This window comes from Strigops habroptila, chromosome 4, assembly GCF_004027225.2.
Source record: "Strigops habroptila isolate Jane chromosome 4, bStrHab1.2.pri, whole genome shotgun sequence".
NCBI lineage: Eukaryota > Metazoa > Chordata > Aves > Psittaciformes > Psittacidae > Strigops > Strigops habroptila.
This window is the reverse complement of record NC_046358.1, coordinates 54,620,442-54,638,180: the sequence shown is the minus strand read 5'-3', so window position 1 is coordinate 54,638,180 and position 17,739 is coordinate 54,620,442. Positions and strand designations below refer to the sequence as shown.

General features: G+C 35.9%; 1 protein-coding gene across 1 annotated transcript in view; it reads left to right on the top strand.

Annotated features, from left to right (window-relative positions):
* INSC (INSC spindle orientation adaptor protein) overlaps positions 1 to 17,739 on the top strand; it is a 92,606-nt gene that overhangs the window by 27,754 nt on the left and 47,113 nt on the right. The window contains exons 2-5 of the mRNA XM_030482890.1: positions 3,347 to 3,692; positions 4,233 to 4,285; positions 5,901 to 6,024; positions 8,434 to 8,547. Of these exons, the coding sequence (XP_030338750.1) occupies positions 3,348 to 3,692; positions 4,233 to 4,285; positions 5,901 to 6,024; positions 8,434 to 8,547 (636 nt within the window). The 5' untranslated portion in view covers position 3,347. The remainder of the gene's footprint in view (positions 1 to 3,346; positions 3,693 to 4,232; positions 4,286 to 5,900; positions 6,025 to 8,433; positions 8,548 to 17,739) is intronic.

The following is a 17,739-nucleotide window of genomic DNA, read 5'->3' as shown; positions in this document are numbered from 1 at the left end:
AAACAGCTGTCTGGATAACACTTTAGCAAAAGAAAATTAATTTGGGAAGTTGTTGGAAAATAGGGACAGTGCAGAAAATGTAATTCCAATATAGAAATCTGTAATTTACCTGAATTTTGGATATTGTGTGCATTTCTTGCCCTCACATCTTAAGGGATAGGAAGACTGGAAAAGACTTTTTGAAAAGGTGGGAAGAGTAAGTGGATGACTGGAGGAGCAGAATCATTTCTGTGTGGTGACGGATTAAATAGACCGAGTTTCTCAACGTTGGAAACAAGATAACCAAGAAAACATAAAAAATAAAATAAATTACACAGAGGGTGAATGTGCAACTACCATTTAGCTATCTCTTAGCATACAAAAAATAAAGAGTTTGTGTTAATATCTCCAGGCAGAAAGTTTAAAACAAACAATAAGAAACACTCTTTCATACAAAAAAAATAATGTGAGACACTGCAACTAGATGTAAAAGATGAAAGTTTAACTGAGCCCTAAAAGGGTTTAATGGCTACTTTTGTTTTGTGGATTGTAAAAACATCCTGCTCAGGCACAGCTTCTGGCTTGGGAAGTTCCTAAACGACTAATTGCCAGAAGATGGGAAGGAGAAGTTGCTCAGCTCTTGCCATGCCTCTTATAATCTTTTCTTATGCATCTCCTAATGACTGTATTGGGAGCAGGATAATGGACCAGACACTTTTTTTTTTGGTCTGACCCATTATGGCTGTTTTTATTTTGTAGGCATAGATGGTTTTATTTTTTTTCAATAATGGGAGACAAAATGGAAATTTTCATCTTGTTTTTGGAGTTCCGTAAATGCTGTCTGGAATATGATTCTTAATAACTAATTAGGAATGATCACACTTTTTGCTTTGCTTAATTTATAAAAAATTAATCTACAAGCTCATCTGTTGAATGCTTAGGAAGATTTTACCTAAATAGAGGGAGATGTGTATGAAAATGAATCATTTATGTATTTCACATGACTAATCATGATATATGTGTATTTTAAAGAATAATGTGTCAGAAAAGCTGACACAGTGAGTGGGAGGACTTTCCTATGGTTATTCTGTCTGAAAAGAGGTGAATGGTATTATTTTTGCCATTGTCGTGTGTTAGAGAATGCTAAGTTTCAATGACAGAGCAGCCTAAATTCTACAGTTTTACTACTTTCAATTAGCAGGAACAGATGAAAACAAGGCAAGTTTCTCTTGCTTTCACTTAATTTTATTTCTTCTTCACCTTTCAACTCTAATTCTTTGGAATCCTTTTATTATCAATCCATTTTCTGTGTTAGAAAGACTTGCTAGGAATTAAGACGATTTTCAGCTGGTGAAAACTCAGGAAAAAAAGACTTTATTCATTGTAGATCAGAAATCTGAAATTCTTGCTGAGTAAAGTGCCCCTTTTGGAAGTGTGTATGCAAATACTACATTTGTTAGTCATGCTTGTGTTTATAAACTCCACAGAAACTCTTTTAGACCTGTAAAAAACATCTACTATGCCATAGAGAATTGCAGTGATACTTTGAACTCTTGGCATCCTGCTTTGCTTTATTACCATGGATGATGTTGCATTGAGAGGGGATATAATGAGCCTAGTGGTGGACAGATATTGATAAAGTCAGTTATTACTATTGCAAACTTGGTTAATTTCAACAACAATCGTTGAGAATACTTTAAGCTTTTGCATGAAGTTAAAGAAAATTTAAGGAATTGGAATATACATGATGGCTTTTTAACGATAACTTGTCTTTTCCCCTTAGATCTATGTAACTGTCCCTTAGATTTATATACATATTTATGTATATACTTATATCTACTATTTACGCTAAAATTGTTTTTTTTATATGCATTTATTTACCAGAGGAACTGGTCTCCTGTGAGGATTTGGAAGTGGAAATGTAAACTGAAAATATCTGGGCTTACTGTTAAATCTGGAAAAAAAAAAAAAAAAAAAGGATGCATGGTTTCTGGAGACAATAGACAGTGTCTCTTCTGTCGTTGGTTTGGAAGCAAGGGTCAGATGGGACTCCTTGGCAGAGGTGATGCTCCTTCCTTGGGGAGTTCCCTCCTCCAAAAGGAAACAGAGGTCCAGCCATAGGCGTGGTAGGAGAGGGTCAAAATACAAGACTGGGAGCCTGCATTTTGTGCAGATGGTCTGAGAGACTGCAGGAGGCAGCAGTGGGCCAGGCAGGCTTTAGAGGGCGCAAATTTCCAGAGAGTGAAAGCGATCAGGGTGCTGCCACTAGGGAATTCCCCGAGCTAAATTAAAGTGAAAACCATAGTATGTCTGTAAAGACAAGCTAGGTAAGGATAAATACAGTTGTGTAAGCTTTGCTCTGTCTGACCTAGGGTCCTATACCTGACGTTTATGTACCGTTAGATACAATGTTGATAACACTAGTCATGTCTAATAAAACCTGACTCTGTATGTGTGTATAGTTGGGGTGAGAAGTTGATTTTTTTTATTAGGATCTGGGCACCTCACTATAAGAAAAAAATTCAGGCAACTCTACCTCAAGGCTCTGAGGAACTTGGGATCACTCACAAAGGTGAGCTCAGAACAGCTCAGTACAGCTGCTCTTGAGTACCACTTTTTATTATCCGGAGGGTGCAAAATGCAAGCCCATTGCCCCTGTGTCAGAATATACTCATCAAGGAGTTTTTCAGCCTCACTGGTTTGCATCATATTTGCTGCAGAGCAAAATATATGTTTTGGAAGTCAGATGCGCAAATTGTTCAGAGAGCAGTGAGAAATAAGGAGGAAGGTAAAGGACTAGGTCAGAAAGTAAAATGCAACTGAGGTTTAAGGGATTATCATAAAGCAGAAACAGATATTGCTGCTGACTGTAGCATTCACTGTCTTGGTTTGGCTGTGTCAGTGTGGGTGGAAGGGCTCTGGAGAGATGCTGCAATAAAACTTTCTCTGTTGTGCATAATAGACAAAGTATAGAAAAAGCTGACAGCACAGTCCCATACATAACAATCAAGCACACCTATAGCTTTCCTCACTCATCATCATATTAAACTCTGAATGTACAAGAAACATTTCCCCCAAAAGTGTAGTCTAAACTTCTGTTTACTTATCTCTAATCTCTACTGATTTTCACAAATCATTTTATAGCAGAGTATGTGATGTAAGGGTGATTAGAAAATCAAAACCTGTGTTTGGCATAGAAAACTAAGTATGTTGCTGTGTTACAACAAGCAAATTGTTTGCTCAGTTAGCTGCCTTTTGTCAATCAATTGCAACCTGGTAGGTGGATGCAACTTTATGGTATTGCTGGTAGTTATTTTAAGGTTGTTTTGTTTTACCTTGTTCTTCCTTCTCTTTCTCTGCCTTCTAGCATGCACTTAATTCAGGTGGACTCCGTTCAGCGATGGATGGAAGATTTGAAGTTGATGACAGACTGCGAATGTATGTGTATTCTCCAGTCCAAGCCCATCAGCACTGAGAAGAATGAACAAAATGAACTTATGCTTTCCTCACAATATAGTACATGTGATAACTTGCAGCTGTTATTAAAAAGAGCTTGGATCATAAGCACAGAGCTGACCAGGATTTCTCAAAAGCTGGAGAAAAATAGGTGGCAAAGAGTCCATAGCATGACAGTGAGAGTCAACTGCCATGTGCGTTCAATGATAAATGAATACAATACGTTCACCAGGAATTCTTCAGAAGAAATGCACCAGGTAGGATGCCTTACCTGATGTCATGCTTGTCCTGTTTGGGTTGGGTTTTTTTGTTTCTTTGGTTTTGGTTTGGTGTTTTTTTGTTTGGTTTTTTTTTAATGATAAGTAAAATTTACTTTAATCTGCAAGAAATCCTTTCATACCAATAGTGGTCCCTTATTTAAGACTTTCTAATCCCTTTTCAGCAATGGAAGCACTCTTAACTCATTTTGGATCCTATAGGCCTGATTCTGAATGTTAATAATGTTGAAAAAAGTTTTGGTTTTGATGACTACTGGACTAAAGAAATTAGACACCCCATCTGTGAGTTCCTTTGCGTTTACTATGTAGAAAATACTACTCTTTCTTTTCTTTTTTTTTTTTTTTTTTCAGTTTTATCTCTATTTGTTTTATTCAGAAAAGTAGAAAATGGATGTCTATATATGAAATATATTCCTGGAGGGTTTTCACCTAACTATCATAAACAAGCATTATTTATTTAAAAAGCAATTGTGTGTATGGATATTGCTTTAAAATCACTTTGTCTTTCTCTCCCTGCAGTTTGAAAAACTTTTATTAGACAAGTGCTCAGAATTTACAGCATTCACAGAAAGGTAACTTAAACTTTCTAGTTCAAATATTCATTTTTTTGTTATGTTGTAGGATTTCTAATGAGAAGTACAAATCCACTAACACCCTCAAATGTTTGAAGTAGACCCCTGCAGCTGTGAAAGGCTTTCTAAATGGTAGCCTTTGGTTGGTGAAGTGAGTTGCTTTTATCTAAACTGCATCCTAATGAAAGATGGGATCTGTTGTTGCACAAAGAATCTGGCATAGACACAAAGCGGCATGCAAGTGCATTTTTTCAGGGCTTTTAGACATCAATGGAGAATGTCTGGCTCTAATGATACCAGTGACAAAGTTCCATTGAAGTTCTGTGGAGAGAAGATTTCAGCTGGTGTAAAAACTTCTGTTGCAAGACTGTCATACTGCATGTTCCTGTATGCACATATGCATGTATTAGTAAATCAAACTGAAATACATACAAGCTCCTTTAAATTGGGGTTGTAGGTTTACTCAGCTCTGTGCATTCCAGAATGCTGAGACTGGAAAATAAGAATCTCTTTATAATTCTTCTCATGATATTTCCTCTGCCTAACATAAATTACCCTGTTTCCTCCAGCACAGTTCAGTCCTTTTTGATTTACTTTAAACACTGTGCAAGTCATTCTGCTTGTGGGATTATCAGGGGGAAAGATACCATTTAATTACCAGGAAAGAACATTTCTTGAGCTTTACTACTTTTTGCCAAACCCACACAGATCAGACTTTACTTTTATGTACTGAGACACACTGATCTAATGAGAGCTCTGATCTCGTAGTGTTTGCCCCATATCAGCCCTTTCCCTCCTTGTCTGTTTGACAAAAAGTTGATATAGGTGAGTGAAAGACAGATAAAGCTTAAAAAGGAATCTACTGTGTAGGTGGAGCTACTGATCAAACTGTATCTTCCATTACAAGTGACATGCCTGGGTGGAATATGTTTTGACAATTCAAATGAATGCATCTCTGTGAGGAAGTACAAGTTACTTCATTTGAATTGTATAAAGTTTTCCATCTTTATCTCATTTGGTTACAGCCAAATATCACTGGTTTCAGGATAGTTATACTAACACTGTAAAGCTGCTGTATGTAATCTTTCTGCATAGAAGGCCAAATTTGACTTTTGAGTATGCTGTTTATATTTAAATGAACTTTGCTTATCTGGAAACACATCCATTTTGGGTCCTTGTCCTGCTATGTTAAACTATGGCAAAGAAGTAAAGAAATTAAAATTATTGAAAGCACTTCTTCCATCATGAAAAATGGATATATACAGCTGCAGTTGAAATGCAGGTATCATAGAGTGGCTGTAACTATTAGAATAGGTGGAAAATAGCAGAATTACACCAGTATAAACACACAGCATCTGCAGCAAAATTTGGCCTGCAGTCTGTAATGTAAATTGTGATCCCAAACTTATTCATCCATGTCCACTGTTGTCTTTGGTATACTTGCTATTTGTAGACAAAGCTTTGATTGAAGGCTGGTATAATGATACAAAGACAGTGTCCTCATGAACAGTTGAATTCGCATTATATCCTGATTATTAACACAGAGCTCAGCTTGATAAAACAATAGTTGTCTGTTGCATCTTTTTGCCTTCATTTCCTTTCTCTTTCTTTTCAGGTGCATACAAACTGAAGATGAACAGATACTGAAGTCCATCAAGTCTTGTGTTAATGAAACGCTCACTGCTGTTGCTCAGTGTTTTGGCCAGTTGATAGAACTGGTTTTAACACATGAGGCACAGGTTAGCTTTCAGTAAAAAAAAAATTAATTGTTGCATCTTTGAGAGGAAAGCATCCATTAAGACCAGGATCAGAATTATAGCTCTCAATTTTCAGCAAACTTATCAGTAATACAAATATCTTGCAAAGAAATTTAGGTGTTTGCATTCTCAGATTCTCCAATAACCTCAAATCCCAAACAAAATGATCTTGTGGCTCATTGTTGCTTATTTTTCCTGATGTGTCACCTTCAATGCAAGGCATCTAATTTCTGGACAATGTCTTGTTAATAAGAACTTTGAACACGTTTTCTCTTCTTTCCATACAAACACTGCTTTTTTATAGAAACCTTGAAAAAATTATCTCCTGCTCTCACTGATTCTCATTAAAAGCTTAACTTCTCAGTAGATGTACACATAGCAAGTATACTTTCACAGCATACATTTTAACTAGTGCATGCCTTATATCACTACTTCCTAGAGCCTAAGTGTTGTGTACAGGTTTTGTGTGTAAACTTCTGGAAACAGTGCTGTATCATTGCAGTCATGATGTATAGTTTCTGGTGTTGATATAAGTATGTAAATATGCTGAGTAATTAGTCTGAGACTACAAATGCATGAAATGCTGTCCATTTGACCATTCTTGAAATAGTAGTAACTTGCAAGTCTAACCAATCTACAGTCTTACACTGGTTTCTTTCCTGAGATTTCATTAGAAATCCCATTGCATCCTCTAATCTTCCTCAAATAAACCCCCCAAAGTAATTATGCTTAATTAATTTCTCCATATTTTAGAGCTGATGTTAAGCTGAAATTTTATGTTGTCCCTGTAGAAAAAGAGGAAATAAGAGTCTTAGTGAAGAGGAAATAGTTAAATAATATTCACTGTGATGTTAAACTAAAGTTAATGCATGGTATTGCTTAAATTCTAACATACCTTGATGTATTAAGACAGCAAAATGTTGTGGTTCTTTAAAACACCCCTTGTAGTGTTAAAAGGTTATTACTAAAAGGTGAGAACCTCCAGCATGCACTTGCAGAATTACAGTCAAACTAACAAGCTACTTGCTAGTGCTGTTGGTTAGGATTTATGAGAACTACATGAAATGCCACATATGAGTTGAAGTGTATATAGAATTCTGCATATTCCATATCAGTGGTTGTTTTGATGTTTAGTCGTCTTAATCTGAAAAGCAGTTCTTCGTTGCTAATATTTCTATCTTTGAGCACTTCAGCACCTACTGGTACACCTGGAATTACTCTGCATCATCTTGTGTGTATTTGTGTGGCAGAAGGCTTAAGTTAGAGGTCATCAATGAAAACATTTTGAAGAACAGTTTTCTGAGCCATTCAGTCAGGCTGTGTGCCCACACACCAACAAGCATGTGTCTGGGAGTAGTTTGCTGCGCTGGAACAGACTAGGTGCCTGCATAAGAGGCCAGAACTCTCATCTTAAATTTTGTACTCAAGAACATTGTTTTCTTAGTCAATATGTCAGGATTTTATTCAGGAAAAGTTCATATCAACATGTGAATTGATAAGTTATGTCTTTTATGGAACATTTTTCTGAACATTTTTCTAATGCTAAAGTTGGAAGAATACAGCCTCTAAAAGGGAAGGTAATTGAATTTTGTATAAAAGTGTAAAATGCAGGACACTTCCTTGCACTTCTTTCAAAATTGTATTAAACAAAAATGTTTACCTTCTTCCTCCTAGTAAATATTATGTATTCTTCTTCTAATGATTGCATGTCCTCTCAGAAAAATCCAACAAGCTTCATATTCTTGACAGCTGTGCTTTTCTGTGAAGTTGCAATGGCACACATACAAAAGCAAGATAACTATTTACAAATATAAAAATATTTAACATATTTCATACATTGGAGAAATAAACTGTATTCCCCTGAGATTTCCCTGTATTTGTCAATGACATTTTCTGTGTAGAGTGAGAATAGTAATGAACCCAGAGCCTTAGAAAGTAGTGTTAGAAAGGATATAGCAATATTCCTTATAAATAAGGTGGAATTCCTGTGTCACCTTGTGATACCAGCTTCTACACTAAGAGAATCCATTGCCTTCTGAAAATTTTAGTTCAATCCTAGGACATACCCAGTAATAATTTACTTAAGTAGCTGAAGAGTTCTTTATTGAATGTTCTCACACACACCCCTGTTTTCTTACTCTACTCATATTTATTTTTAAATATCACTATTCTTGGTTACATCTATTCAAATGCAATGCTAAAATGCATTACAGTGTTATCAGTCTGACTCCTGCCCATGGGGTTTGGGTTTTTTTCTTTTTCCTTTCTCTGGGTGAGAAGCAAGATGATACAGATTAAATGAACTAGACTTTCTGTTATATCTTACCTTTAAATATAACACTAATTGTTTTCATTAGAAGTAAGTCATGTTTATTATCTTCTGTCACACAGAACCTGCTGAGACAAATAGAATTGTCAGATAGTATGTGCATCACCGAGTCGGCGATTAGTAGTTTATTCAGCCTTACTCAAGAAGGTGCTCATCTGTGCCGTATCATAGCTAAGGTAAGGGGATATACGGACTAATCAAAAGTAAACTAGTAATACAAGTGAGTTCTTCTACTTAACACAGTAGTGGTTGTGAGTTTTGTAATTTACAGTGCGAGATGAAATTATGTATTTCAGGAGACAAATTAGCCAAGTAAAAGAACAAAATTTACTCTGAAAAACTTTTTTTTTTCTTCCTTTGCTGCTTTTTCAAATTTTACTCTGCCGAGTTTATTACCATAATTATCCTATTAGATTAAAACAATAGAAGGGCTGCAACTCCCCAAATCTTTAATAAAGCTCAATGCCTGCGTAAGCAACTGCAGCAGGATGGTAAGCTTCAACATGCTTCTGGACATTGAGTCAACTGTGGTTGTCTTTGTGCAGCCTGAGGTATTACCACACCTTTCGGCATCTTTGGGCACTTTTTTGTCTTCCTGATAGTACTTTTTAAATACCAGCCATGTAAGTGGAGATAAACTTTACAATTGGCCATGCATATGGCTGATTACATAGAGAAAGAGCAAGTCCTCTTCAGCTGTGTGTACAGAGGAGGTTAGAGATATTATTAAACATGTAATTTTAGAAATACTTTGTATCCATTAGTTTTCTTTTACAGAGAGATGTCATTACAGTTACTTCCAGCAGTGTGTGTGTTCTCGTTTACGGAGTAGTTGATTCTAACTTTTGGTATACACGAATCATTCATGCCAAGATCAATGATACTGGCAATCCCTGCGGTGTTTGCACCTTTGGGGACAGTTGGATCTTGAAAAAGTGAGAAAGGCAGGGCATTACGTGAGGTTGAGGACAGGATAATCACTACTGCAGTGTATATAGAAAGAAGAAAGCCTCCTTTCCCAAATGTCTGCTTGTGGAATAGTGTGCCAATCCCCTGTCCTGCTCAGAGATGAGCTTGAACAGCTGCATTTAATGAATTTTACTTCTGTCTTTAGATGAATATTTGCACTGTAAAAGGTACCACTCTGTTCTGAAGGCTGTGAATGAGGTAGATTCAGAAATGTGTAGTGGATCCTGGTGACAACGAGAGGTTTAATTTTTTCTAAATTGGTATTTGAGCTCCACTCAGTGGTATTTAAAAACAATGCTAAAATGTGCAGAACTAACAAGTTGAGGAAAATTGGTCTTGTGCTTTTTATCATTGTGTGAATTCTGTAACAGTTTCATTTAGCAGAAGTGAGGTCTGACCTTCCATAAATCGCTAAATTGATTTACTACTAAAACCTGGATGTGTGGCAGATTTACAAGAGATGAAATGCATCCCCTTAGGCAAAGAACCCTAAGTGGTGTTTGGTTGCCAAATTACAGTGCTGATTGCACCACCTGTCCTCTGTCTGTTTCCTCTGTGAAATACAGTTGTCCCAACTCATCGTCATCTTTCATCCTCTGTATTGCCCCAGTTACCTGCATCAGTGACCAAGGTGGCTGAGGACTTTTAACAGAACAGAATTTTAAATTCAGTCACTAGGGTAATCAGCTATGACAATGAAAGTACAGAGTGATGGAAGGGGAGAAATCTGGAACTGCCCCACTCCTTAAGAGTGTGAGAATACGTTCAAGTTTTGCAAAGATCTCAAAACCTCCCACAGGTACAGAAGTTCCCTTCAGAGCTGTCATTTTATCTTTGGTAAAATATAGCCAGAGAAGCAGAATATTCATTTATGGTAGATGCAAAACTCAACAAATCTGTCCACATAACCTTGAAGTCCTACAATGATGTCTTTGACAATATGTGATCTTGTGGATCTATGTTGTTAGCTTTTTCCTGTCCCATGTTATAAACCACACAAAAAGCGCACAAAAAAATCTCAGACATGCAAACAATGAACCATGATAATATTGTAAAGCTACAATATTGTAGGAACTGGTTTCTCACTTTACTTTTTGGTAAGGGTTTCAGTATTCTCTCTCCCCCCGTCCTTCCCTGCCAATACCTTAACAAAATTTAAAAAGGCTTTAAAATGCTTCCCCTATGCCGAAGTGTAATCTATAATTTTGTTTCACCTGGAGGCATTCTCTTTTTTCCTTTTTTTTTTTTTTTTTTTTTTTTCTGTGAGAGTCATGTTGCTGACTCACCCTGGCAGTCAGCTAGTCGTTCTCACGAGCTGTCAGAACTATGAAGACCAAGTTCTCTAACACAAATGAGTAATAGCAATGGTGAGTTAAGAAATGAAGGGAGAAAGCCTAAATAATAATACTAATAAAAAAGGTGAATTCTGAGCTAATAGAATAACCAATGTGATGCTGTGAGTTTTGAACCCAAATCTGTAGCGTTTGTCTACAAGCAACTACATTGGTGGCAGCATAATGAAAACCCCACCAGTTTAGATAATTTTAAAAGCAAAAAGAGAAAATGAGAAAAGAAAGAACCAAGTAGAGCATTTGTTACAACTACTGGGGAAAAGTTTTAGGTTTCTGTCTGCAGTTCAGTTTCCTACCCTTGGAACCAAATACTGCTAAACTACTTCTCTGTAAAGTCTTATGACACGTACTTATGCATCGGACAATGTGACTAAGTTGCTGTATCATTTTCTCAGGTAGCATTTTAGGGATTTATTCACAAAAGTCTTTTTTATTACATTGTATCTATTAGGTTTTGATCCTAGGATCTTTTATATTAAATATTTATAAGTTAGTCTTGGTTGTTAAAAACCTACCTTCATGTTCTGAGAGCATAAGGAGATATTAAAAATCAGAAATCATAAATTTTTAGTAGATTTGAACAATTGTTGAAAATTAGCATTACTTGATGTAGACTGGTTCTAAATTGATTTCTCTGTAACAACCAGAAGAGACAGTAAAAATCAGTTCCAGAGTTACAATAAATAAATGCTGGGACACAGAGTCATAAAGAAAAAAAATCTTTGTAAAGAAATCCATTTCGCAGATGATAATTAGAGTCTAATATTGAACTGGATGCTACAATAATAGCCTCCTAAAAGAGGCAAAAATAAAGATAATGAAGATAGCCATGCCTGCTTATCACACCCTTCTTTGGAGAATGTTTGACTATTCGAGTTGCATATGGATGTGCAGGAGATCACTTCTTATGAGAAGCTTCTAATATATTTTAGCATTCTTTTATGTCACTTCCTTTTCTAAAAAATATTTACTATAAAGATTTCTTTGGAGATCATCTTTCAAGCTAATTATAAATATTGTCCTCCATCATGAGGAAAGGCTTGATGACAATTCACTGTACTTTGAATCATTTCAGATTTAAACTGCAAAATATTATGGTTTAGAGTTGGATGCCTTTTCTCCCACCTCTCTTTCAGATACTGCTTCACAGAGCATGTTGACCCTGTCCCAGATGGAACTTGAATTACAGCAAGAGCTGTAAATCTGTCATTTAGTCAAAACCTGGAAATGCCAAAAATTCTGCAAAAGATAAAGAAAAGCATGCTTAGACATCTTGAGTGCTTTTGGAAAAGAGCAAGTTAATCTCCAAAGCAAGCAAAGCTCAGTGCTCTTATGTTTCTTTGTGTGATTGGTACCGTTTACCCACTTGCCCAATTTGTGTAGCCCTGTCAGAAGGAATAATTTTGTCAGCATTGCAGAAAATACAGGGGACAAATCATGAAAAAGGTGAATAAGTCCTGAGGAATGCAAGAGATCCCAGTAAGGGGAGTGTTTTTGACAAGCCATAGAATCAGACTCGGTATTTTCTGCATATTCCGTATTTCACTTAGCTCTCTAGGTTCTTTGCTCATGATCAGTATTTTACAGCTTGGTAATGGCACATAGGGCACAAAATAGTTTAGATCTTCTCCTGACAAACTCAGTAATAAATCATTTCCTGCCCATCAGAGGCAAAAGCAGAGCATTATTTGTCATGCAGAAAACTTGAAGCAAATGTGCCGACATCGCTTGAGCTTTACTAGTGTTGTCCATGAACTTCTGCTTATTATGACCAAAGCAAAGTATTGGATAATCTCTGCTTCCATCAATCTGTGGGGACTTTCAAACTGAGGATAAATAAATAAAATCTCCAGTTACCTTAGATTTGGGGACAACACTGTAATAGCAGATTTTCTGTATTTTTCATAGATAATTTAATTACTGCTTGGGTGAAACATCAATATTTTTTGTGGAAAGAAAAAACAAAAAACTTTTTTTGTTACTGTGCTGCCTTTTTTATTTTAAAGGCTGAGAAATGTCTTTCTGTGGTAGGCTATATATAACAGTATAGAGATACACGTGCACTTCTTACAATTCCAGAAATAAATTCTACTCTGAGCAAATCTCAGTAAGCCTACTACTTCACTGTCATAAAAGTGCATATGCATGTGCAAAGACCTAATATAAAAATTCTATCTTAAAAATGTATTGAGGTATTAATTTTGTCTAATTCTAATTTTCTTATAAATTGGCATAACTTTTTGTTAAACTGAACAGATAACTGTGCTTACTCTATTATTCTCCACTGTATTCCAGCACAAAAATGTAGTAGAAATCTGAAAAGCGAGTGGAGTCTAAATTGGAGTCCAGAGGTTTTATATTGGTATGTCCTGTTGAGTTTTAAAATAACACAAATGGGTGAAAAGAAATAGATTATTTCTGTGAATCTGAAATATATTTTTATAAAAGCTACTGAAACAGGCTTAAAAAGAAGGGTATATATTACACTTGGTCCATGATTTCAACTTTTTAATATACTACTGTCAGCCTAATACTTTAGTCTGAGATCTTTCCTCTATCATTAATTTTTTAAATTCTTTCCTCTTCGTTATGTCTGCTCTTACATACTATAAGGCATCTGTAGACTACCTGGTGGCATAACATTCTGAAATGAAGAACAATAAAAAAACCAATCAAACACCACATGAAGTGCTTATATTGTCTGTATGTAATGATACCTTTCCATTTATTATGAACTTTGCTAACATACATGTTTACAACCCGTGTTGGAAATGATTAAGGATAGCTACTTCATGGATGTATATATACTCAAGTCTTTGTCATGATTGTCATATTTAAAGAAAAAAGTTTAGGAATGCAAATATTATGTATTAGAGGGTGAAGATATAGATTGTAACTGTATAATGTTATATAGGAACACCTATTTTGACCTTATTTTCAGTAGCTCTTCAACCATATGATCTTCTCTTTCATATTTTATCATTAAGCAAATATTGTATGCTGTTCAGAAATGTCATAGAATGCGAAATATATGCTAACAAAAATCTGGTTTAAACTAATAGCATATGGTTGTACTATCACTTAAGTGTCATTTCAATAGCTGCCTATTGATAATTCTTTGTAATTTTTGCATGAATGTCAAGTTTAATTCGAACTGTGCTTGTAATTGGTAAAAGTCAATCCCTTAAACACCTCCCACTGAGGCTATATTACTTTTTCATCGCTTAGTGTATAAGCATTAATCAACTTGAGTTCTCCGTGTGAGCTTAACATTCTCTTTGTTGGTGCTGTAATGAGAGCTAATTTGGATAAATTACTAAGGGAATCTGCTCCCCGTCCCCATCTTGTTTTAATACTAGAGAAATGTTCAGTGCTGCTTTCCTAACTTTTTCCCTTTTTTTTTTTTTTTTTTTTTTTCACCCCTGCAGGAAGGAGGTGTAGATGCTCTCTTTAAGATTTGTCGCCAGGATTGTTTCAGGTGCCTTTATCCCCAGACATTGAGAACATTGGCATCCATTTGCTGTGTAGAGGAAGGGATGCACCAGCTGGAAAAGGTAGGCACTTTGGAATTCTTTGCTGACTGCATCATAAAACAGAGAAGTCCTGTCTTTAATCTCTTCTAGGAATTGATAGCTTGGTGGTGTTTGATACTTTGTTCCACACTCTGCTCAGTTTTTCTGTGCTGAACACATCTTCAGTCTTTACAAAATTAGTTGCAGCAATGACATTATCCTAATCAGTTGCTTGCACAAATAAGCTTTTTGAGTAGGGATAATCTTCATAAAACAGATAAACATGTTAGTGACTATGCCAAAGTGTTTTTTTCTGTTTTGGTGTTTTTTTGGGGTTTTTTTGAGAAACTCCAATGTTTTAAATAAACCTTTAAAGATAGAAAGCTTTATATCTCTTTAAATCCTTTTCTGATGCTCAGGTAGGGCACCTGCTTGTGGAATTGCAGTGACTTGTGAGAGTTGTAATTGCACAGAAAACGCTGGGATGGCTACAGCAGTTAGCCAATAGAAAAATGTCTGCTAATTAGCAGCAAGTCTCAGAAAAGCTAATTTTAACCGGGACAGCAAACATCGAAGTATTATCCACATAAAATTATATCATCTTCTTAGGCCCCATTCCTTTCTCACTTTCACCACATATTGCTGTGTTTTGGAAAATGAACACTTTTGGTCACTAAATCATGATCTCATCCTTTGTATTCATAAAACGGTCATCTTCTACAGCTGAATAATGGCCTCTTCAAGTTAATGATAAATGATTTCACTGCCACTTTACATTGAAGTATCTTGTAATTTACTGCCCAGAATTCAAGCAAACTGTGACACAACATCTGCAGCAAAAAGCAAGTCTCTGAGCTTACAGTAAATGAAGATGACTTAAATTTTTTTTGACATAATGCTGGTTCAGACTGACATCAGAATCAGTCTAAAAGGATATTTCATTATGTCCATTATAATAGTGGAATTAATAGTTAGAAATGGAAAAGATTGATTCAACTCACCTGGTCCAATTCCTGGCAGCGTCAACATGCATTTAATGTGGCCCATATCAAAGCTGACAAAATAGGAGTCATAGAAAAAGTGATAACTGTCAAGCTCATATGTAATTGATTTACTTTAATGTTGGTCACAAGTAAAATTGCTCAAGGTAAACTTTGTCACAATCAGGATTGGAGTAGCATTTAAAGGATTTTTAACTGAAATCCCTACCACCGCTTTCAGTAGTTCAGTTCAGTTCAGCTGGACCTTCAATTCTTAAATCACATCTTGGCAAAACCTAGGTTTGCAACATGAGGGGTGGGATGTTAATCCTACTCACTTGAACAGAACAGGCAAGTTTGATGGGAGTATTTGGTTATTACTTTGCCAACCTCTTTGCCTAAAATTGTGTTGCTGAGGATCCATATGTTCCATGGGTCCAGTACATGCCTGGGTCTCTGATGGGGGAGAACGGGATATTTCATATATCAAAAGAAACAAATTTTCCCTGCACGGAGGTTAATGTCCCTCCAAATGCTAATGGAAGTTAAACAACACAGGTCAGTATGATGCTATGTCATCTCTAAATAATCTTTCAGCTGGTGACATTCCAGGTTTGCCAGTTTACAGAGCTGAGGAAGGATAGTAAACGAGAAAGTTTTACTATTCTCTGTAGCCTTTTCACTCTTCTTGTACTTCTATTTAGAAGCAACAAGATATTCTGACCACAGGGAAACTATGGAAAGTGCATGGAACAGACAACCAGTATTTTGATGTCACAAGTACTCTTTTTTTTTTTTTTTCTTTTTTATATTGTCATCTTTATATAAGAACAATTTTTCCCTTTCAAAATTTGAAGGACTTTCGCAAAGAACAAAAAAGAGGGTTAACAATATTAACATTCCTATCATTACAGAAATTACTATAGAACCTCTTGTCTGGCAGAGAGGGCAGCTTCTGTTATCCAACTAAGTCCTGGGTGGTGGTGAAGCATTTAATTTGCTCTAATGTGAATATCATTATGCCACCTAGTGCATTAAAACATGAGTGCAATTTGAACTTGATGTTTTATGGCAGAAATAAAGCTTGGCCTCCAAACAATTCAGATTAGGCAATCCAAGATAAAAAAAAAAAAAAAAAAAGACACAACAAAAACACCCTCCCCCCCCCCCCTTTTTCAATTAGATTTCACAATGATTAGTGTTTAAAAGACCACTTAAAAGAAAGCAGCAAGAGCTCTTCTTTCTAATGGAACATTTGTCTGGAAGGTGAACTAAAAGGGGGTGAAATTTTTTCTACAGTAATTGCAGCACTTAATTACTAAAGATGTCAGGAATACTGTTTATTTATCCAATGCTCTTTGATCTTCCTAATTCAGTAGCAATGCAAGAAGGTAACAAGAATATCTATGTTAATGTAGATGGTTATTTAGAAAGAAAACAAGGAAGCCAGTAATTCACAAGAGACAATCCAAGTAGAAAGTACTTTAACATTTTTCTTGGGTTTTTGAGACAGTTGAACATTAGACTTTCTTTATAATTAGTGCAAATTTAGTGCGACTGATGTTATACTGAGCTTAAACCATTTGTTCTGGCGAATTTTTTGGATTGCACTGTGGAGATACTGTTCTCATTTACTAATGAAGGAAACAAAAATTGAGTGCTCATTTCTAAAGATGTAAAAAATTGCCTATTTAAGCAAAAATATTTTTCTCAATTTTTTAAAAACTAATTCTTATTCTTCCCAGCCACACATCTTTAAATATGTGCCTGCACTACTCCCTTCCCAGCACACTTGAAAATAGCCATTGTTACTTTTTCATCAACAAGCTGATCTTTGCTGTAATTACAATGAGCAAATAGTTGTTGCAATGACTAGCTTTCACACTTTTAGGTGAACCTAGTTGGCTGTATACACAACAATGCAAAATCCATTGGTTAAAATGCCAGTTTTAGAATAGCTGTTACTTCACTTGCAGGTGCTTTACTGGCTCTTGAAAGGAGCCTGAACTGCAGAGCTCCAGGAACTCAGCAGTAACAAATCATGCAATTAAAGTAGAAAGATAGTGAAGAAACAGGCTTATTTCATGACTGAGGTCTGTGTGTAAATAAATGTTGTGCTACGTAAGCTGTGCTCCACAAGTGGTAATTTTGGCGCTTCAAGCTGCTTATAGATGTCTAGTAGTTTGGTATACTTTAACTTCATAATCCACTGTGACACCTGGAGGTTTGAAATCATTGGTTTTGTTTTCAGCTGCCTGACCAGCCCCACTTCAGAGAGGAGTGGAGAGACCCTGGGAAAACAATCAGAATTTTCCTCCTTTGTATTATTACTGTAGCTGCCTGTCCTTGCTCCCAAGAGAGCTTTGTTATCTGTGTTTTGTGGCAGTTGAGCATGTAAAGTTTTTTAGGAGAAAGCTCATTGCATCATAAAGGATGGTTATTCTTTTTCTAGGCATTCCAGAGTTTGTGCAGAGACAATATCATACAGGTAATAGATAATACAGGAAAATAGCCAAGATCACTAAAACCAGAACTGCAAGGAGTTTGGGGGAGGT